The 22405-nt window shown below is 50.3% G+C and overlaps 4 protein-coding genes across 4 annotated transcripts; 2 read left to right on the top strand and 2 right to left on the bottom strand.

The window, feature by feature from the left end:
* Positions 1–408: 408 nt before the first annotated feature.
* BDV37DRAFT_109034 (MCT family MFS transporter) lies at positions 409–2352 on the bottom strand. Its single transcript, XM_032078333.1, has 3 exons — positions 1817–2352; positions 1388–1761; positions 409–1333 (listed from the first exon to the last, which is right to left on the bottom strand). The coding sequence occupies exons 1-3, from the start codon at positions 1999–2001 to the stop codon at positions 573–575; spliced, it is 1320 nt and encodes a 439-aa protein (XP_031946428.1). The 5' UTR covers positions 2002–2352; the 3' UTR covers positions 409–572.
* Positions 2353–3206: 854 nt separating this feature from the next.
* BDV37DRAFT_278084 (MDR family NADPH-dependent oxidoreductase) lies at positions 3207–4286 on the bottom strand (the record flags this gene model as incomplete). Its single annotated transcript, XM_032085942.1, has 1 exon — positions 3207–4286. One exon carries the CDS (start codon positions 4284–4286, stop codon positions 3207–3209), a length of 1080 nt encoding a protein of 359 aa, XP_031946427.1.
* Positions 4287–5716: 1430 nt separating this feature from the next.
* BDV37DRAFT_278083 (nonribosomal peptide synthase side) lies at positions 5717–12052 on the top strand (the record flags this gene model as incomplete). Its single annotated transcript, XM_032085941.1, has 1 exon — positions 5717–12052. The coding sequence occupies one exon, from the start codon at positions 5717–5719 to the stop codon at positions 12050–12052; it is 6336 nt and encodes a 2111-aa protein (XP_031946426.1).
* Positions 12053–14757: 2705 nt separating this feature from the next.
* Positions 14758–17206, top strand: BDV37DRAFT_293746 (transient receptor potential ion channel family protein; the record flags this gene model as incomplete). Its single annotated transcript, XM_032089488.1, has 4 exons — positions 14758–15109; positions 15228–16574; positions 16879–16938; positions 17124–17206. 4 exons carry the CDS (start codon positions 14758–14760, stop codon positions 17204–17206), a joined length of 1842 nt encoding a protein of 613 aa, XP_031946425.1.
* Positions 17207–22405: the final 5199 nt, after the last annotated feature.

The following is a 22405-nucleotide window of genomic DNA, read 5'->3' as shown; positions in this document are numbered from 1 at the left end:
ATCCACCACCCTCGGTTTCCCAAGAGCGCTGAAATAGCTTCCTCCTGAACTCTAAGATAGATAGAGACTCACTATACAGGACTCCTGCTTTCCCTTTCTTCCCGGAGTACTGCTATGTCAACAAGCGGCAAGCCGTTGTGGGGCACGCCCGAAGTTTCTGTCCCAGCTGCGAACTTCATAAAACTTCATATGCATTCATTCAGTGTCAACGTGTACCCAACGTAAAATATAAGAGCATAGATGAGGATATATTGTTGATAGATGTATTGTCAGAGTTGTGAGTGTACATAAAATACCAAATATAGACCGATTAATAGACAGAAATAGCAAATACAGGGTGCATCCTATAGGTACGAGGGTATAGAGCAATCGATAAAAGACAGATGATGGGATGCATATGAGTCTAATAGCTGCGCCAACTTCGAGAAGTGTCCAGTCTAGATCATATAAACTCCCTTTTCTGCACTTGTGATTTGACTAACGAGGAAAATAGAGTAGCTTTTAACCAACCCTGGACCACCGTCCACCGAATCCAACCGTCCACCATCACCATCACCAAAACGTCGCCCGAATTAATACTTTCCTTTCTCACCATCCGTCCACTTCAAAAGCCTCAACCAGACAAAAGCAGCCACTCCCGCCGTAACCATAACCGCGCTGAAGAGCTCGGCCTTCCAAAACACCCCCTTCTCCACATCCAGCAGCGCCCCGGCAATGGGATTGCCAATCAACAGTCCCAATCCTGCAAACGTAAAGCACATCCCCATTCTGGTGCCGACAATATTCATATTCGGACTCAACCGCGCCACAATCGTCGGGGGCAACGAGACAATCGCCCCAGAGAAGAACCCATACAGACACGCAAACACGATCGTTCCCGCAAGGTTCTTGATGCCGATCCAGGCGTACGCGAGGACCGCCGCACCCAGACCCATGGGGATGATGGTGTTGAGGGAGCCAAGCCGGTCTGCTACCAGCCCGGGGGTAATACGACCGAACACGGACGTGGCGTTGAGGATGGCGATGATGTAGAAGGCCAGGTCATCGGTGGAGTGGACGACGCGGGACATGTAGGTGGGGAGGTAGAAGAACGGGAAATAGAGGCCGACGAAGGCGCAGAACAGACCAAAGCTGAAGATCAGGAAGGGGGCTTCCTTGAAGGCCGACAGGTCCAGGAGGGAGCGGGTTTGCTTGGGAGGGGGCAGTCGCAAGCGCATCACCGCGAGGGAGATGCACAACCCACCGAGGGCGATGAAGCCGATGATACGGGTGGTCCAGCCGAAGCCGAGGGGGCCGAGGAGCTTGTGGAAGATGATGGGGTATATCACGGATCCTGGTACCTGTGTCAGGACGTTACGTTCAGGGAGGGAGGAGGGCGAGGACATACCAATGCTACCTCCGGACGCCGTGATGCCTGTCGCCACGGCCCGCCGTGTGGTAAAGTAAGTGGCCACAATGGCGATACTCGGCAGGAAGAGAAAGGCACAGCCGATGCCGACCGCAATTCCATGGGCCAAAAAGATTTGGTAGTACTTGGTCGACAGGGAGGTCATCATCAGACCGAAGACGACCAGAAAGGAGCCCACGGCGATCATGGTTTTGAGGTACCCCTTGTCGAACACGGGACCCGCAACGACTCCAACCAGGAACAAGAGAAAGCCCTGGACCGTGCCAATCCAGGAGATGGACGAGGGAGAGTGACCCTGCAACAGATCCGTTTCATAGTAGGTCTGGTACACGCCAAAGGTGTTCACGACGCCCCTAGAAGATCGGTTATTGAGCACGAAAATCAACCAGGGATATGGCCATGTCTTACCAGGAGTTGAAGAAGAGGAAAAAGGCTCCGACCACTTGGAGCCATGCCACCAGCCCTCCATTGGGAGGCGGAGGAGGCGCCGGTGTCTCCTGCACCGGGATGGCTTTCTCATTTTCGACCTCAACAGGGAGGGTGGAGGGAGGAGACGACGAGCTTCCACTATGATTGTCCGGAGTAACAGTCATGATGAGGTGGGAAATTGATCATTAACTGAGTATGAGAATGGCACGCCTACCCGAATTTTCATCGACTCATTTTTTTTTTCGACGAGACAACCTTAGCAGCCCTCTATATGCTTCAGCAACGAAGAGCCCCGGCAGATACACCGACCGAGGTGATTAATAATTCAATGGTGCGATCTGCCGGTGCATGGGCGCTACTCCGGAATGATGCGATAATACTCGTGTATTATTATAGATATTCTATTTATTTCGATGCAGGCATGCAGCTCGTATTACCCTAGAGCCCTGCGTGAGATTGGCTCCTTGGCGACGCCTTCACTCGTGTTCGGCCCGCTAGATCAGCCTAGATGCAACCCAAGCAAGATCCGGCCAAGTCGGCGCCACCCGACCCGGCCGCCAGGGTAAACATCCTGCGCAACCCTTCGCTCGTGGGCCGTTCAATCATGGTCTCTGGTGGCTGCACAGGTGCCTTGACCAGCCCATCAACACACCGCGTAGGGAGAATCCTTCAGGTATCTTCCCAATAGGGTTGGCCGTGCATTTCTGTGACTGTACCGTTGACATAATCCTGAGACGGAAATGATAAACACTGCAGAATCCAGATCTTACTCGCCAAGGCTCAGCCACGACCAGCCTTGATCGGGTATGCTGATCCTCGAGTTTACCAGGAATGTGCGACACATCGACTGGCGGGGGAAGATCTGTGCTGGAGCGGTCCAGCCCTGTATCGTTTCTCTGTGGGGCGTGGCCCATACCAAGTGGCCGTGATGGATGCGCCGTGCGGTTATCTCGCTTGAGAGGCCACACGCACATGTTGGTGTGTATGAAGGTGGGAATCAGCTCCCTCGCTGGCCCTGAGGATCGGAAATTAAACCGCTGAGGACCTCGATATTTCGTCGTATTAAGACTGGAGTGGATCAAAAATGGGGCTAGGAATCCAAACAAGTGGGTCTCCTGCTGCAAAGGCTTGTTAGGGCTTAGCAACGGGTACGGGAGCGAGGTCCTCCGCGCCGATCAAACAAGGCAGGCCGACTCTCCTGGGCGGGTATGCTGCCTCTGATGGACGATGGATTCACAGTGGAGTAGAATCCGCTCGACAGCTAGTGCAACAAGAAGGCTGCGAATAAAAAACCATATGCTATGAATATTTGCATAACGTGCATTGATCTAGCTTCCACAATTCAACGATTGGACATGTTTCACACCGACTACTGCTCGAATACGAAGATTTTCTTCTGTTCGCCTACATTCCCCCTCTCATGACGCTCGAGCACCTCCTGCAACTTACGTTCCAGACCCTCGTCTCCGCGCTTCCACCGAACATACTCCAGGGCCGGAGCCTTCAGCGTTCCGTCCTTGAACAATCGCGAAAACCATTCCATGAGCGCCGTCTGTTGGGATGACGATCGTCGGCCCAGGCAATCGCTCAACCGAAATGCCTTGAGAGTGATATTGCGCTGCCACAAGAACTGTCGCAGGCTGCCATCTGTGCCCGACGGCGCTACTCCCAGGAAGCCAGCAGTGACTAGCGTAGCCCCAGGGGCCAGAACAGATACCATCGACCGCGCCAGTGCATCGTCGGACACAAAGTCGATGGCGAGATTAATCCGCTTGCCGGCAAGCAGCTCCGGGCCGGTGGCTCTAAGCTCATCAACGGTCAAGACAATAGATGCGCCATGCGACCGCAGCGACCGTTTCGTGCGCTCGAGCTCATCCTCTGTGCCGCGACCGCGAATCACGCTGATGATGTTGGCCCCCTGCAGTTGCGCTAGTTGACTCACGAAATGGGTCACCGTGCCTGTAGCCGCGTTCTGAATGATCCAGTCACCGGGCTCGATGGTGGCATAATCCCGCAGCAAGAAGTAGGCAGGTGCGACGCCCATGCGTAGGATGCAGGCGAGTCGGGGATCCACCATTGAGGGAATGCGCAGCACGTCGTTCTCGTCTAGCACGGCGTGCGTTCGCCAGGACCCTTGGCAGTGGGTCCGAATGATGACCGTATCCCCGATGCGCACCTGGCTCACTGCAGACCCTGTCTGGACGACACGGGCCGCGCCATCTGAACCGGGAATAGGCCGTTGCTCGCCGTTGGCGAGGGCAACATTGTTTTGTGGCTTCACGGGGTACTTGCCGTGCAGCACAAGAAAGTCCAAAGGATTGATGGGGGCCGCCAGCAACTCCACGATCACCTGGCTTGGGCCGCAGTCCGTAGGCGTGGGAATCGAGTGAAGACGGATCTCTTTCAGGGGTTCCGTTGAACCGTGTGCAAAGACGAGAGATTCTGCCATGATGATGTAACGTGAATAAAGGATAAAACTTGGCCCTTGAAGTTGATTGGCTGTGAAAGAGAAGTCGATGGTGTTGCTAGCCGATGTCAAGTGCTGTAGAAGGCCATTTATAGCCAATTTCGACGCACAGATCCTGTCAGAACCATGGTCCTCAAAGCCTGGAATGGGGAGACAGTCGTAAAAGATTTCCGACTCACTAGCAGGAATAGGATCGGAATCCTCCGCTTTAGCGTTGCGCCACCTCTTCACCAAGAGAAACCAAGCATATTCCTCCTCTGCGAAGAGCTCAGATCCCGTCTTAGTGAGAGCTTGGCCTAACCTTGCATAAATCGTATTGATCTCGCATCATCCTTACTGTTTCTAGTTTAGCGAACGGCAATGGGCAGAGGCCAAACCCCGTTGCACATGGTTGCAAGACGTTCGCTTGGTGGCGCATTCGTGTCTGCAGGCACCGCAGATCGAATACGAGGATACACTGCAAGCCACCACATGCACGTAAGACGATGGCTCAAAGCGCAATACTATACTATGCCACATGGGTGGAAACGTGACAATGCACCCCTTGCGCAATTTCTGCAGGCTGACTTTATCCCTTTACCCGCGGCCGGATATACCCTGGAACTTTCATGACTCCGTTCCGGCTCGCAACTTCCCAGGCCTGAGTTATTATGGAAGGTGATGACTATTCCCTGGTAGGCCATGTGTCAGTCACTCCATCAAGGATCGGGATCCTGAAGAGTCGCATGGTACCTGTGAGATATCGTCATCGGCACTCTGTCGGTTCTCGGAGGCATTTTGGTATCCGACAAGTATGCAATTTTATACGAGGATGAACAATGCAATGCCATTGATCTGCTCAGATGTAACTGAAACTCCTGTGAGTTTCTCGTATTCCTCCCTCGTGCTTTAGGCAGGGACGGTGGAATGCCGAACAGCGACAACCCCTGTCAGCATACGCAGACACCACGTTCTGGGTCGATCCAAACATCTAGTGTTTAATGTGATTGAGGAGTCGACGTGCATGTACTCGTTTACAATTGATCACTAGCAAGGCAAGTTCTAGCCGAGGGTGGAGTCTCCTGCGCTCCTCGCGCTGATTGCCGCACAGAGGAGGGAATGGCGAGTTCCATGATCGAAGGGCGAAGACACGGAATTGTCCGCATTCTAGGAACCGGTCAGCAGGAAGAAGGCTGGCTGTAGGCATCAATTTTGGATTCGGCCCCGAAGATGCTGTTACTACCGGAGATGGCGTTTGACGAAGTTCGAATTGGGATTTTCATGGAGCTTTCTTGGAAAGTAGACATAAATAGCTTCGTACAACCCTTCAAAACATCATAGAAATCAAGAAAAGACCAGATGAAGAAGTCTCCCTAGAGGGTATCATCCATACAATCCTTTTTCCTCCCAGGTGAGATTGCCACGCCATCAAAATGGCTCCTGTCGCTCTTCGAGACGTCGTGGAAAGCCCTGAACTACAGGGCTCTCCGGTTGTATCGACCAAAGCTCGCTCATTCCCTCTTCGCACCCCTCCATCCCCTCCTTGCCTCGTTACCGATTATATCAGATACCAAGTTGAGTCGAATCCTGATGCTCCTGCGGTTCAATGCGAGCGAGAGCAACCTTACAGTTATGGCCAACTTTGGCAGCTCGTCGCCCACATTGCAGCAGTGGCTCAATTCCGCTCAGGTCGTATAATCCCCCTGTGTATGGACCTATCAGTCGAGTTTGTGGCTACCGTGTTGGCCATCCTCTGGTCGGGAGCTGCCTATGTCATTCTCGACCCGGAAGGTTCTGCGCAACGGAACCGCGTCATTACAACGGATTGCGGCACTGAGGCTGTCGTTGTCCACGAAAAGTATGCCTCCCTGTTTGATAACAGCATCACCATCGAGAGCATCCGGTCGAGTAAACAGACCCATGTGCCACTTGACCTTCCTTCGATTGGCGCATCCGATCTGGCATACCTGATCTATACCTCAGGCTCAACCGGTATCCCCAAGGGCGTCCTTCTTAGCCATCGTGCCGTCTCCCATGGCATCGACCAATTCCAGCTCAATGGTCGCAACCGATGGTTGCTCTTCTACAACCCCATCTTCTCCGCAGCTCAGAGAACAATTCTTGCTACCCTGTCTAAGGGCGCCTGTCTTTGCCTCGCCAGAAGGGATCGACTCGCGACTGCTTTGCCCGAAGTATTGACGAACCTTCAGATCGACGCGCTGGGTATTACCCCCTCCGCCCTCTCGTTGTTGTCTCCAGACGAGACACCCAACTCCTTGCAGCAGATCACCACCGTTGGCGAGCCCCTCAGCCAGGCCCTTGTTGACACCTGGGCGAACAAAGTACACCTGCGGGTGTCATATGGGCTGAGCGAATGTGCTCAACTGAACTTCTCCCGTCAACTGAAGACAGGTGATAACCCCCGCAACCCTGGTCTCCCAACCGACACCACCACAGCCATTGTCCTGGAGCCTGGCACCCTCAAGCCTCTCCCAGTCAACGAACCGGGCGAGCTCTGCCTATATGGCCCTCAGATTGCCAATGGCTACCACCGACGTCACACAGAAACCCAAGCTGCCTTTGTCAAGGCACCAGAGGGCGAGCCCGGCACGATGATGTTTCGCACTGGCGATTTGGCCGCCAAGCGTGCGGATGGAACTTTTGAAATCCTGGGTCGTATTGATCGTCAGGTTAAAATCCATGGCCAGAGAGTGGAGCCTGAGGAAGTGGCTGCCAAACTGGCCTCGGTAACGGAGGTGGCCGGCTTGGTCTGTGTGGGATGCTACATCAACGACCGCATGTCGCTTGTGGCCGCTGTTATCCCTTCGCCCGAGTCGGACTGGGGTAGGCTCGTGCAGGATCTGCGCAACTATGCCCGCCAGTCCTTCCCACCGTATATGGTTCCTAGCTATTGGCTGTCGTGCAGTGAATTGCCCGTCAACCAAAACGGAAAAGTGGATTTCCGGGCCATTCGTCAACTTGCTGAACGCACAGAGGTTAGCCAGATGCTGGGCCACGGCACTTCACCAGAAAGTGGTGCGGCGACCCGCTTGAGCGACCTCGCGTCGGAGATTGCACAGGTTTGGGCGGGAGTGCTGAATATGCCCGCATCCTCCATCATACCCACTGATTCCCTAGTGGCATTGGGAGGAACTTCCATTGATGCAATTCGCGCGATTCGAGAGCTAAAGCAACGCGGGATTCACGTCGAGTTGGCGGATATGCTTCAAGCACAGACAGTCGAGGAAACTGCTGATGCTGCCCAGGTAGACTCGACGCTGACTCGAGTTAGCAATGAGCCGTCCGAGGCTTTTGCATACATCTCCGATCCAGTGCTAAAGGGAAACCTCCTTGCTGACCGCCACGTTGTTGATGCCTATCCTGTCACGGCGCTGCAAGAAGGCATCCTGGCCAGCACGCTCCAGGGGAACGAAGACTATCTCTACCAACGCATCTTTGACATTCGCCATCTCGACCCTGTAAGGCTTCAGTTGGCATTCCAAGTCATCTTCTGGCGCACTGGACTATTGAAATCAACCTTCGTGACCGCAGCCAAGGGCTTCGTTCAGGTCTTCCGCAATGACTTCAACCTACCGTGGTCGGAAGTCTCCATGAGTCTGGCAGAGTATCTCGAGCAGGACAAACAAAGAGGCATCACACTAGGAGAGCCATTCATGCGTGTCGCTGTCCTAGATGGAAGCATTCTCGTCGTCTCGGTCCATCATGTACTTTTCGACTTCTGGTCACACAGGTTCCTTTTCGATGACGTCGCTAGTGTGTACTACGGCCGTCGTACTGAGAAGCGCCCAGAGTGGAAGTCGTTCGTTGCGCTTCTGCACGCACGAGACACGAAGCCATCCCAGGAGTTCTGGAGAGAACACCTCAGCGAGGCGGTTCCAACAATTCTCAATTATGCTCCTGTGGAGACAACATCCTCGGTTAGGCGCATTGTTAGCCAGGAGGTCAAGGCTGCATCATCAGCTTTGCGTGCGCCTCTGAGTGCAATCATCCACGCAGCTTGGGCTCTAGTTCTCTCATCCCACATTGCTTCAAAGTCCGTCACAATGGCAACTGCTGTTTCCGGTCGCGAGTTACCTGTTCCCGGTGTTGAGGCCCTGAATGGGCCCACGCTGGCTGTTATTCCCTACGCCGTCGCAATTGATCCGGAGCTGACACTTCAACAGCTGGTGCAGTCTGTCAACACCAGTCTCTGGAAGGCCATCAAACACTCCCAGTTTGGAGTCCGTAATGCCCTGTCCGCTGCCGAGCGCCAGAACACTAGTCTCTTTGACACCATGGTTAATATCCTCGCCAGCGAGACGACTAATAATGATATTTCCAAGGAGGTGTTCCAGCTTCATGGCCCGCGGCCAGTATGGAGAACGGAGTACACAACACTGAATGTTGAGGAGGGTGTTGGAGGTCTCGACGTTACGCTCACCTCGCCAATGGACGTGCGTCGTTTGGAATTTATCCTCGATCAGTTTTGCATGGCGTTGGAGGCCATTGCATCCAATCCTCGACAGACCGTCAAGGCAACAAACCTGGTAAGCGAGACAGAGCTACAACTCATGCTTCAGTCACATAACGACTTGCCTGATGCGAACCTCACGTTGCATGGCCAATTCGAAGGCACGGTCCGCCGCTACTCTGATCGGGTCGCGATCAACTACCAGAACGAGCTGTTCCTTACATACGATGAGTTGAATACTCAAGCAAATCGCATGGCGAACTATCTTTCCGAGCGCGGGGTTATGTCGGGTGACATTGTACCTCTTCTCTTGGAGAAATCGCCACTGATGATCAGGACTATTCTCGCGTTGTTCAAGCTCGGCGCTGCTTATGTGCCTTTGAGCCCTGAGAATCCTTTGGAAAGGAACGCGTACATCGCTCGCGACGTCAGCGCCAAGTTCGTCCTCACGGAGAAGGAATTTGAGTCGTACTTTGCCTCGGAAAGTGACATTCCTTGCATCCTCTTGGATCAGGCCAGACTTCGCGCCTATTGCCCCGAGCCACAGCAAATCATTGTCTCTCCGGATTCCCTTGCCTACCTCCTCTATACCTCAGGAAGTACCGGTCTTCCAAAGGGTGTCATGGTCACACATGGTGCCTGTGCAGCTGCCATGCAGTCGATCATCGAATTTGAGCATCGACAGGGTCAGGAATCAAGGATGCTGCAGTTCTCCAACTACGTCTTTGACGTCTCGCTGTATGACTTTTTCGTAGCACTGCACAGCGGTGGGACTCTGTGCATTGCACCCTCAGACCGCCTGTTGAACGACCTAGCCGAGGTTATCAACGAGATGAATGTCAACCATGTTTTCCTGACTCCTACGGTGGCTCGTCTGCTGAATCCTAGCGATGTCCCGACCTTGGAATCCATGACCGTTGGTGGTGAGCAGCTGACCCGGGACGTGGTGACAACATGGGCTTCACGCGTGAAACTTCGCAATGGGTATGGGCCCACTGAGGCCTCCGTCTTGGTGACCATGAAGGACGTCGATATGGACACAATCGGAGGTAATATTGGCAAGCCCCTCGCGTCTGTGGGTTCCATCATCCTGGAAGCAGATGGAGTTCGCCCACTCCCTTATGGTGCTGTCGGAGAGCTCTGCTTCTTTGGACCCCAGCTTGCGCAAGGGTATTTCAAGAAACCTGATATTACCAGTGCCGCCTTTATTGAGAGTGAAATGCTCAACGGGCAATGCTTATACCGAAGCGGTGACTTGGCCAGGTATCTTCCCGATGGGGATATTGAGTGTCTGGGGCGCAAGGACGACCAGGTCAAAATTAACGGACATCGAATCGAGCTGGGGGAGATTGAACAGGCATTCTTAAGAACCGGCGAAGTCAAGGACTGTGTGTTGGCCGTCTGGAAGCAGAACAGCACCGCTCATCTTGTCGCGATTACCGTTTTCGATGGTGCAGTGGCTGAGAAACCGGGCGAGATCCTTCCCCTGGAAGGCTATGTTGAGAATGTGCAACGCGTCCGAGCTAAGCTCACTGGGCTGACTCCATACATGATTCCAAAAGCAATTCTCCCTCTATCGTCGCTACCAAGACTGCCCTCCGGCAAGGCCAACCGCAAGCAGCTCAAGGCGATGCTGCAGTCGCTGAGCCAGGGTGAACTGACCAAATTCTCCTTTGACAAGGTCGGCAATTCGCAGTCAAAGGGTGCCATTATCCCTCTAGTATCTGAGACACAAAAGCTACTGCAACAAGCATGGATCGATACCCTGCAGCTTTCTGATGACCAATTTGGTTTGGAAGCCGACTTCCTTAGCCTCGGTGGAGATTCCATTGCCGCCATCAATCTCGTTAGCTACCTCAGGCGCAAGCAGCTCAAGATCTCTGTGCGAGATGTGCTCAAATACCCTGCTCTTGAGGCCATGGCCGACCAACTGAAAGGCGAGTCGGATGATGTACAGCAAATCAAACAGCAGACTTTCGTTTCTCCATCGGATGTTGATGCTGCCATATCTGCTACTGGTCTGCAGCCGACTGAATATGAGTACATCTATCCTTGCCCACCAGGACAGGCCGAGTTCCTGACCCAAGGTGCACATCCTGAGGCGTTGTGGAGTCTGATGGCAGTCCGAAAGGTCGGTACCAACTTTGACTCAATACAGTGGGTTGATCTGGCTCAGCAGCTGACAACGACCAATGACATTCTGCGCACAACCTTTACTCGCTGTCACGGAAAGTGGTATGGTGTCGTGCTCCGCGATGCAACCCCCGTGGTCGAAATCTATGAAAATGTCAGCGACGTGGAGCAGAGAAACCAAATCATTCAATCTCTTGACCATCACCGCTTTGTGTTTGGCCAGCCCTTCATTCGCTACGCCATTCTGCATCTATCGACGGGTGAGACCGAAATCGTCACGAAGCTTGATCATGGCCTATACGACGGAACGCTTCTCCGCATCTTTGGTGAGCACTTTGAGGCTTATCAGCGTGATGCTGTGTTGGAACGCTTCACTTCATTCAAAGAATTTGCATTCCACATTTGGCAGATGGACAAGTCTCGCACGCTATCGTTCTGGAAGGAATCCACGAAACGCCCCATTGCCTTCGAGTTTCCCAGCAGCAGTGCTAACGAGCCACGCATCAACTCCGTCCATGTACATACCATCAAGCTTGAATTTGATACATTCGCCAAGGCTACCGGTGCCACTGTCTCCATCATCTTCCAGTCTATCTTCCAGCTCTGGCTGGCGCTGCGCAGCAACCAACGCGACGTGGCCTTCGATTACCTCTACACAGGTCGCAACATTGATCTCGCTGACCCTCAAACCATCAACGGGACGTGTGCGAACTTCCTTCCCATGCGGTCGGCAGTTGATGCGTCAATGCCCGTGTCCGAATTCCTTCGTCAGACCCAGGATGAATTCTGGCAGTACACCGAGAATAGCACAGTGGGCATGGACGAGATTCACGAAGCCTGTGAGACTACACGCGAAGGGTTCTCAAACAAGACCCTCTTCCTCTTCCAGCCATTTGAACCAGTCATCGCGACCGAGAAGCAGTACCAGAAATGGATTGTTATGGCCAAGTCGCAGGTGACAATGCCGCAGCCATACGCGGTAGTATTTGAGGTTGTCAAAACCGCCGATATGAATGAGTATAAGCTCAAGTTTGCCTTTGACAAGCGTATCTATGCGAAGGAACAAGTACAAAATGAGGCCCAAGTGATTGAGAAGATGTTGGCGAAGGTGATGGAGGATGCAGAGGCGTCTGTGGGTGATGTTTTGGCATCCTTGCGATCTTGACCTGTGTACATGATTATCTGGAAAATAAAGTCAATTCGTTCCTGTCTCCTGGAATGGCGTCTCTGGAATTGCCCTGGTACTTTTAACCTTGTAGATACCACCAGTAAGAGCAGATTGCCGATATAGATCGATGAAGATCGTGCAACAGAAACAACATGACAGGTGCAGCAGTCTCGGCTCCAAGGTCACTGGACCCACCCCCGTGCCCACGCGGAGTTGGTCGGAGTTCTCGTCCAGGCTCCGACCGTCGGGTGTTATTGGGCGCGCTGTTCTCTGCAAACCACGCAAACCCCTTCCTGGTGGTAGCCGTCTCTTAGGTCAGCAGACCCACCACGCACTTCGGCGTGTTGGTCTGCCTCACCCAAACGATAATTCCTATTTAAACAATAAATTTGAAGCTATTCAAGCTCCTATATAATATTGCTTTGAGTATCTATCTAATAAGGTAATCTAGGGTTTTTTCTATCTATTTGGCCAGCTTCTATACTAGGTAGATTCTCTGTATTTGTTAGTTATGGTGGCTTATCGTATTCCAAAGCTTCTGTCTTTTTAATCTGTTTAAGATTCTGTAGTTTTTCTATTTTAGTACAATCCGCAATTCAGTGTTTTGTATTATATACAGTTAGTGGCCTGTGGTATTTAATTCTTTTCTATGATTTTTGTTTATTTTAAGATTTCTAGTATTAAAAATATTACTATAGATTATTCTTAAGCTAAGCGGTTAATTTAGTAGTTTTAAGCGAGCTTTGGAATATATAGTTAAGATATTGTATAAAGCTTTAATTAAGCTCCGGGCTATTATTAATAAAGCTCTATACTTTATTAATATTTTAACAAAGATCTTGTATTATAGATAGTAGCGATAAGTTTAATAGTGGTAGTAATAGTATTATAATTATCTTAAGTTTTAAAGTAGTTTCCAAAATTTTATATAGAGATTTTATTATCTTTTTTAAATTTAAAAGATATAGATTTCGTTTTTTAAAAGTATCCTGGATTATATATTATTTGAAGATTATTGTACAAATAGAATAGATCTTTTTTAAAAAATTATTTTTATTGTTTATTTTAGTATTTTTTTAAATAAGTTTATTATTTCTCTTACGATAAAAGTATTTATAGACTTGAAAAGGTTGTCTATTAAAAAATTGTATAAGATATATTATATAAAAAGGAAAGCAATATAGTATAATATAGTGTAGTTTATAAAATTGAAGAAATTTATAGATAAGATAGGACTTGTGGCCATCGAAAAATAGTAATTAAATTTTTTTTTTATAGAGATATAGTATTTTATATAATAGTAGAAGTATTGAATTTAGTTAAGACTAATCTTATCTATAGTATAGCCTTTTAAAAATAGAGATATTTAATATTTCTTTAGAATATTTATATTGTATTACCACTTAAGATAATATATTCCTTTAAATATAAAGTATAGAGAAAAAGTAAAGCCATCTACTGTAATATATTTTATTATAGAGATTAATTTCCCTATTTTTTTAAAGAGATTTTCTTTTATAGCTCGTAAAGATATAGTAGTTATAACTTTTTAAATTTTTTTCTATTTAAGTTAAAAGCTAGTTTTATCGAAATTATATATATTTTTAAAAGATATATTCTTAATAAAGGCCTCTAAATAGTTATACTAATATTAGAGAATATTTATATTTTCTGTATTAAGATACTTTTTATTTTTCGACTTTTGCTAAATAAGTTTAAATTTCTTAGGAAGATATTTAATAAAGCGATAAATTTAATTTTTATTAACTATACGAGATTGCCTGTTGATTATATTCTACTATAGTATTTAGTTAATACTCTATTTAATTATTCCGGCTGTAGGTAGATTATATAGATTATTAAGTTAATAAATTTAATAAATTAGTATCTTTTCTTATAAATTATTAAGTGTTTTAGTTAAGATAGGACGTGAGGAAAGATTTACTTGGCTATGAATACGCGTCTGGAGTTGTTAATAAAAAATATTAAATTAACGCGCTAGCGTAGAGATATTAGGCTTTTTTTAACCTTGGGTGATTGTACAGGCCTGTATAATCTATATCTTGATATTAGAATAAGAATTAGGTATAGTAGTGGTATATAGGAGCCTGAATAGCTTTAAATTTATTATTTAAATGGGAATTATCGTTTGGGTGAGGCAGACCAACACGCCGAAGTGCGTGGTGGGTCTGCTGACCTAAGAGACGGCTATTGGTCGGTGATTTCCTCTGCCAACTGCCACCACCCGATCTTCCGCCCCACAATTCTCCCATCACATTCTATACGATAGCCTCTACGATCTGTTCCATATAGGAGTCGCTAGGAGGTAACCAGCAAAGAATATCGGACAATGCGGAACATGATCTCTTCAGTTTGTGATGGGTTCTCCATTGTGGATGCTGTATATCTTGGCTTCTCACCTCCGTACCTCCGAAAACACGGTCTCATTGTAGCAGTGTCGAAGCTGGCCCTGGAATTGGATACATTGGTCTATGTGGGTATTTCTAGCGAAGCTGCCTATATCCCTATATATCTCCCTCATTATCTGGCTACCGCAAGAATCAATCTGCCGCCTTGCTTGTCCAGCGAATCTTCACTCGGCGGTCATAGGCTTTTCTCCTTTACTTTTGCTAGAAGCACCCGATGTTACCAGTGATTTACCACGGCCAGCACTCTAGCTGCCACTTATTTCCCACTGAAAGATGCGGTTCCTGATATGCCTAAGCAGAGGCATTCTTGGTATTCTTTACACTGCTCAATTCATAAGCGCTCTCCAAATACTCGAGTCCACTGCCCTCATTCCATGCTCTGATAATAGTGTTATCAACACCAACTTGTTTAGGATGGCGTTGACACCCGAGAACAACAGTCTTATGGTCGAGTATGACGGCGAGATCACCTTCTCGGGGATGGCCATGTTGGATGTGGACGTGCTGGCCTATGGGTACAGCTTCCTGACCATGCGGCTAGATCTATGCGACTATGATTTGTCCGGATTCGGTCCCATGATACCGCAAAACCTGACCGTGCCGTATGCAAGTTTGACTTTGTCAGGTGATATTATTTCAGAAATTCCCGATAAGTTTGAACTCCTTCGGATTGATCAGTGAACTTCTACTTAGTATTTTGCTCCCTGGTTATATATATCCATTGACAACAGTCCTTTTAATAGTTATTGCCTACACTATTCCTGATCTGGATGCCGTTGTTCGAGTCAACATGATATCTAACTCGACAAATCGAAGTGTCACTTGTATTGAGGCCTGTGTGATCAAGAGTAGTACAGTCTACCTAGCCGCGGTTGGCTGGACACTTGCCGTTATCATCGGACTCGGCCTCTTTGGGAGCATAATGCCCTCGGCTCTCAGCTATCTCAGCATCTCAAACCAGATTTCATTCCGCACGTCTCTCCTGCTGAACTTCATGCAAGGTCAAGCCATGGTGGGCCTCAATGCGATGGAGTTCAAGCCAATGATACAAAATTGGATCCAGAATTTTCAATGGACCATGAGCATAGTACATGCAGACTTTTTGGATACTATCACGACTTGGTTCCAGCGGTCAACAGGAGGAACACCTTCAACCTTATATTCCGAAGCTAGCACTATTTCAATCGGCCTCCTCAAACGTTCCGAAGAAGCACTGATAGGGAGAAGCGTGCCAGCATCAGGTGATGGAGCGGAAGTCCTCCTCCATGGCATCATTCACATGGGATACCGTGCAGGCCTTGAGTCCACCAACATCTTTATGACCGGACATCTGGTCTTTCGCTTTATCGCCATGGTCATGCTCCGGGCTATCATCGCCCTCAAGCTCGGTCTATCCGTAGTTCTGAAAAAGACCCAGTGCACAAAGTCCGGCTGTTCCTTTGCTACCCTGGCTGACTGGCAGCACTTTATTAGAGGCAGTCTTTGCCAAATCGCGTGTCTTGGCTACCCGCAAATATATGTTTTTACCATGTGGGAACTGTGGCAGCAGGACTCGGCGGCCGAAGTCCTGCTCGCTATTACGCTATGGCTCGCCACGACTGTGATTCTTGGTCATGCAACGTTTAGGGTCCTCCAACATTCACGCACAGCGAGAAGGTCAAATGAACCTCTGATGTGCTCGCTTCATTTTGATTCACCCTGCCTGGCCAAATGGGGCCATCTGTATGCCCATTACAGGGCCCATGCATTCTACTTCATCATCCCGCTACTACTCTACACAGTCTTGAAAGGGATGACTATCGAGGTCGCCCAACAGAACCCTATAGCGCAGGTTATAGTTCTTCTTATTTTGGAGGCTGGACTTCTGATTGGTACCGCAACTGTCCGGCCATATATGGGGAAAAAGGCCAATGTATTCGCCACCACTGCTGCTGCCATCAATCTTGTCAATGTCATCTTCTGCGTGGTCTTTACTAATATCTTTGATCAGCCGGATCTCATGACAGGCATCGTGGCCCTCTTCTCCTTCCTCAACGCGGTATTTACCCTCGTACTCGTCATCTTCTTGCTCACTGGCATTGTCTACACCTGTCAGCTTAAGGAACCAACTCTAGCAGGCCGGCATTTCTATCCCAACCTCGTGCCCTTGCAGTCCACCAGGCGGTTGCTTCAAAGCGACACTAGACCGACGATTGAACTAGTCCCTCTCCCAGAAGCGACCACGCCTAGAAAATACGACTACCAGCGACGTACAAGTTCGTCTTCATGTCAGCCAGAATTGTGAAATCGAGCATAGGGCACTCTCAGAGGTATGGGTAATGGCATTTAGAGTTGGGTTTGGGTGGGATTCAAGATCTTGGACTACAGAGTTGGGACCTCCCGCCCGCCATGCAGGCTGGGTGAGCCAATCCCAGCCTATGAAGTATCAACTGGGAGTCTGGGACAGATTAGAGAGTCCCGGCTCTTTCCCATGTGGAACCTGAAGCTCGTTCCCATCATCTAGCCACAACCATTAAGGTCCAAGCCTTAGGGAAAACTCGCCCTGCCGTCAACCCTGTTCCACTCCCTGACACATTTATTAGGGCCAAGTACATCTTGTTCTTTTTCCGTTCAGAGTCAAGTAACGTATAACTTCCCAGAACTTTTATCGTACCAGCTTACTGCAATCGGACCAACTATTCGGCTTCCCGGTATATATCTAGTGGGAATTAGCCCAACTTGAAACAGAGCAGTATGTATACTGATAGATGTGCCTCGGAGAACACCAGGATCGCCTCTTCTGGCAGAGATCACGTCATTCATTGGTTGCACGTTAACTTTAAGATATAATGAGATATTTTATACTGTAAGAAACGGAAGACATCTCGGCACGACCAGGTCCCCACATTGAAGGCATTGGTATCCCGACAGCAAAATTGAAACGGGTGTAATGGCGATCCACCGCTCACTGCTTTGTAATTACCAGATTCTTGACTCGGTCTGTCCGTGAATCATCCGGCTTCGTCTTGTCCTGCGGCGGAACTTCGGTGACGGAAATATTGGCCTTGCCCTTGAGTCCATTTAACGTGCCAGCGAACGTAACTGATAGCTCACCGACAGGCTTAGTCTTGTCAATTGCGCTCACCTGGAAAAGCATTATGTGGTTTTCAGAGGACGGAGAGACCGACGCCTTGACGGAGAATCGGTTGGTATCAGACACAACGCACTGGATGCTATTCGGGCCATTTGCATCTTTGGTGTCTGGGCGGCTAAAGAGGTCACTTTCCGCATTGCCCACGGGGACCTCGATGTGGAAGCTTTCCACTCGGAAGTCCTTGCCGCTTTCGTCTTTGATTTCGAGCTTCAGCGACCAGGAGCCCGCGGTGGTAGCAGTGTTGGGGGCCTTGTAGCTGAGTATCGGTTTGGGCCGCAGAGAAAGTTCCTTGACGAAGTCTGGGGTGACGTCGTTGATATAGGTCACCGTAGGGTCCGGCGGAGCTGTGTGTCCGACGCCCATTCTGCGAAGCTCATCAGTACCTGCGGGCTATGACTATAGGGGCAGTTGGGCGCTTTTCATACTCTATAAACATGATGATAATCCCGACGATCGCCAAGACGGCACCAATGAGAGGGAGGACGACGCTCTCGATGCCGATGAGGGCGTACCCAATCTCTAGAACCTCGATTGTGACCTGCGCTGCGACAGTCGACAAGTTGATGATGTCTAAGATGATTACTCCGACGTTTTCGTACCCCCACTCCTTTTTGATCTGGAATCCTAGCCCGACCACGACGGCCACGTTGCTAAGCGCGACGACTGATTTGAGCATCACGGAACCTACCTTGGACGCCTTGGCCCAACGGGTCATCTTTTCCTCTGCCTGCGCGGCGGAGGTGACCTCCCCAACCTGGGCTTCGAGTGAAGGCTCAACGGCCTGACTATTGACCGCTGCCAGTCCCTCATGATTTAGCACTGGGGTGTCCACTCCGTCGATTGGCACAGTGACTCGGCCCTGTGAACCACCCACGCGCTGGTTCCATCGCCCAAGAAGATTCCTGACCTTCGAACTGTTCCACGCGTTTTCCCCCAACTGCTTGATGATCGGTGCCATGTCGCCTATCAAGCGGAAGGTGGATTCCACCACCTGCAGCGTAGCCTTGGCTCGGTCGATATCAGAGAGATGGTCCCAACCGGCCAGATATTTGATTGCGGTTGCAAGCTGATATGCTTGTGTCCTGACTGGTTATTAGCCACAGACCTTTGGGCCGTAGTGCTCAATGAAGTTGTAGAGGACGGTAGTAACACATCACAACCTACATGATAGCTCCAACCTTGACCAACACACCGTATGTTTTCTTAAACTTTTCCCTTGTTTCCGGGCTCAACCACTTTTCTGCCTTGTCACGGATTTTCTCGGCGACCTTTGCGAATGGCTTCAAGTTCTTCTTCCCGAGGTAGTCCTTTCCTTCCCGTACCACCTCCATGAACATCCGCCCAAGCTCAGTCTGATTCCCAAATAGCTCACTCGCTATTTCTCGCTCCACTTTGGTATTGTACGTTTTTTGTAGCGTCTCAATATCGAGGCTGAGATCATCGAGTAAAGCCTGACTAATACTGGGATCCTTCGTTTTGATCTTGATGATCAGTTGCTCCATGAAGTCAACGGCAAACTTCGAGAACCCGTCCGGGTCAACCGGGGCGCCTTCGTAGGAGAGGATCAGAATCGATTTGTCCAGGATGAGCTTCCAGAGCTGCTCTGGGTAACCCCGGTTTTGCTTATCGAGCACGCTGAGGAGCATGCAAACACGGTTGACGAGGTCGTACCCAGTGCTATTTTCGTCGACCTGCGTCAGAATGTCTGGATTGGTACACATGGGTTAGGGAGAACCCTCATCCGGAGACTCACAGTTTCGCGAATGCCATTTGGCTGAGGTACTCATCGGTGCTGACCGCTTCGTAGTACTTCTTCGCCCAATCCTCCGAGTCATTGATGTAGTCCTTGAGCCGGGGCACCTGGTCCAAGTACGCCGCCTTAACCGCCAGGCTGTTAACAGCACTAAACTCGGGCTTCCGTGAGATACAAGATTGGGCCTGCGCACTGTAATTAGCATGCATGATATATACCCCTGGGATGTAAATCTGATTGTAAAGCTAGGGGGATATACCTTCCCCTCCCAGAAATACTGCAGCTTTTCCTTCTGCTCACTGTTGAAGTTCCCTTCATATCGCGAGTCGGTGCTCAGGCTATATAGAAAGAGCGCTCGCGTGTAGACATTGCTGAGGAACTTTCGGTTGCTGTCATTCAACTGGTCCTTCAAGGAGATCGGTAGGATGCCCTCATTTGCCCCTTTAGAATCACCGAAAACTTCCTTCTCCTTTTCGCCCCTCCAATATCCCGCGGCTGCCATCACGTAGTTCTGAGTGACGCGATGGTTGTCGAAGTCGGTAGGAGTTTCTATAAGCTGTAGGTCCGGAATTGAGAGTGGTTTCCCCGACATCGCTGTGGTCAAGAGAGCTGCCTTTGGTGACGGGAGGGTATGGATATTAGCGGATATGGAATACAGGTCGGCATTGAGGCCATAGTCGAGGTGGGCGATTGGGGACGAGGCAATGGCCCTTGGGACTTCTTCCATCAGCAGTTGGTGTTTGTCCGAGCCCGATGCATGAAGTGCGTGGATATCCCCGTCTTCCCCAGTCTCCTCGACGAGTTCAGTGTAATGACCTCTGGCGACACCTCTGACCAAACTGACGATTAGCTTCAGCCCCTTGAACAGCTGCGGCTTTTCCGTGCCCTTTGGCCATTCATCCAAAACATCAGCTAACGAATCTTCCAATCCGTCAGAGATCCTGATGTCGATTATCAGCTCTCCGGGGTGCAAGGTGACCCTCGCTTCGTAGATCGGCTCCTTGTATTTCTGATCTACCTGTGGAAGACTCGCTTTGGCCTGGAAAAGGCCCTCGTTCGACTGGACCATCTCAATCTTGACGTCCCAGAAGGGAAGCCAGGCCTCGTCCTGTGAGGGACTGTATCCGTCTGCTTTCTCTGGATCCGGAAAGGTTTTCTTGGTACCGCTTGGGGAGTATAACAGCTGTACCGGTGCAGCAACAACGGGAACTGGGCTGGAGAGGTTTCCTCCCTCCTCGATCGCCACCGCACCAGTGGCCATGAGACTATGGGATGAGAATTGGAGGGACCCGTGCTCCCATACTCCAGGTGCCTTCTCCCTGCTCCAGTGGACGTGCTGATGGGTGACTTCCGCCCGGTGGACAAGCTGTGCATCCACCATGACCGCACCCTCCTTCAGCCAGACCTCAGGCAACCTTTCTGCTACACCCCCCGCGACCGGCTGTAGCGCGAATGCCATCACTACCGAGTGGACGGACATTCGATTGCGCTGCATCCTTTTCTGCGAATGCTCGTGGATGGCCTGCAGATCCCCCGGTTGTGGGACCCGGTCAGGGGTAAAGCTGTTTTTGAATGAGGTGAACACCGAACCGAACACCCCCGATAGTGAATTGGGCATTGATTGAATCTGCGGGTCTCAGCAGTCAGATCTCATGCCTAGGGGACAATAGATAGGTAAGACTCACTGCTGCAATACTGGTCTTCTGCTCCCGGATGGGGAGGTTGGCAAATCGATCCTGGAATCGTTTCAGGGTGATTTCGGGATAGTTGGCCGCCACCAGGTACCCATTTGCATGATAGCGAGCTCCCCCGTGGCTACCCTGGTGAAAGTGTAGCCCGTACACGACATTATCTGGGGTCTGGTCGACCGTGAACGATGTGATGCGAACCTTCGCGTACTTGGTCCCTGCACTTGCCTCGTCCAGTCGATACAGCTCGTCTCCGACACGCAGCTGGGAGACTATGACGTTTGGGTTCTCTTCCCGGGCAATTGCTGGGCTGATGGCCTTGGGACCAGCTGTCGTAAAGAAGATGTGGCCTGCGGTGACAAAGGGCTTCTCTCCGTTGAAACCGAAGACATATACAGGATCTCCATCTTCCGCGGTGTGGTTCTCGACTCTCTCATCGGACAGCGTGCCTACATCATTGGCGTTAATCGGGCTGAGACGAGGTCCATTTCAACCAAATTAGCTTACCGTATTCACCTGGGGCCTTGGTAAGAACTTTGGCTCCCCTCTGGAGAGACTCGATATTGACATCTCCCACGATCGTTCGGACCTGTGTGCCCGCCACAAAGCAGCCGAAAAGCATCTGGGAAGCTGCGTCTCTTGCAGGGGTATAATTATTCGGCTCAAGACCAGTAAACAAATCCCGATATTCCCCACGTTTCCCCCGAATCCACTCCTGCAACTGTTTCCCGTAAGTCTTGGCCCCAATGATTGGAATTGGTGGGTGAGTGCCAGTTCCTACTGGCGTCGTCCTTGAAGGCTCCTGGTAACAAATGTTGATTTGGCCATTGACCAGATCCCTCCAGTCCTGGCGGCTGCACCACTGAACAGAGATCCTCTGACCAAGAAGTGGGAATGACGGTCCTTGCAGGCCATCTTCTGACGACCATTGCACCGGGAGTGACACCTGCAAGAAATCATCGACCTTGCGCGCGTCGATGAGTCCCTCATGCGTCACCGCATGTGGCTGCCAGTGGTCCCGTGCGGAGAACCTGCTCGTGTTCATGTGCTTTTCAGTTTTGGCTAGAGTGGCACGAACTCGTTCATATATGTAGGCAATGGCCTGAGGGTAAGCACTAGATGAGGAAAGGAACCGGTAGATGAGGGTGCGCTTGATGAAGTCGGGATCCAGGACGTAGTCCGCGAATGCCACGCAGAATTCTCTGTCCTTTTCTAGTGCAAGCAGACTCGGCTTCTCGTGCCCTGATGCGGCAACGGCGTTCTCCAGGTAGTCTCTATACATGGTGTGAGCGATTGAGGATGCGGTGGCCTCTATTTTAGATTCGATTCCGCCCTGTGTATTTCCAT

The sequence above is a fragment of the Aspergillus pseudonomiae genome, assembly GCF_009193645.1.
Source record: "Aspergillus pseudonomiae strain CBS 119388 unplaced genomic scaffold BDV37scaffold_3, whole genome shotgun sequence".
NCBI classification, from domain to species: Eukaryota; Fungi; Ascomycota; class Eurotiomycetes; order Eurotiales; family Aspergillaceae; genus Aspergillus; species Aspergillus pseudonomiae.
The sequence above is the reverse complement of the archived record's forward strand: the minus strand, read 5'-3'. Positions and strand labels throughout refer to the sequence as shown.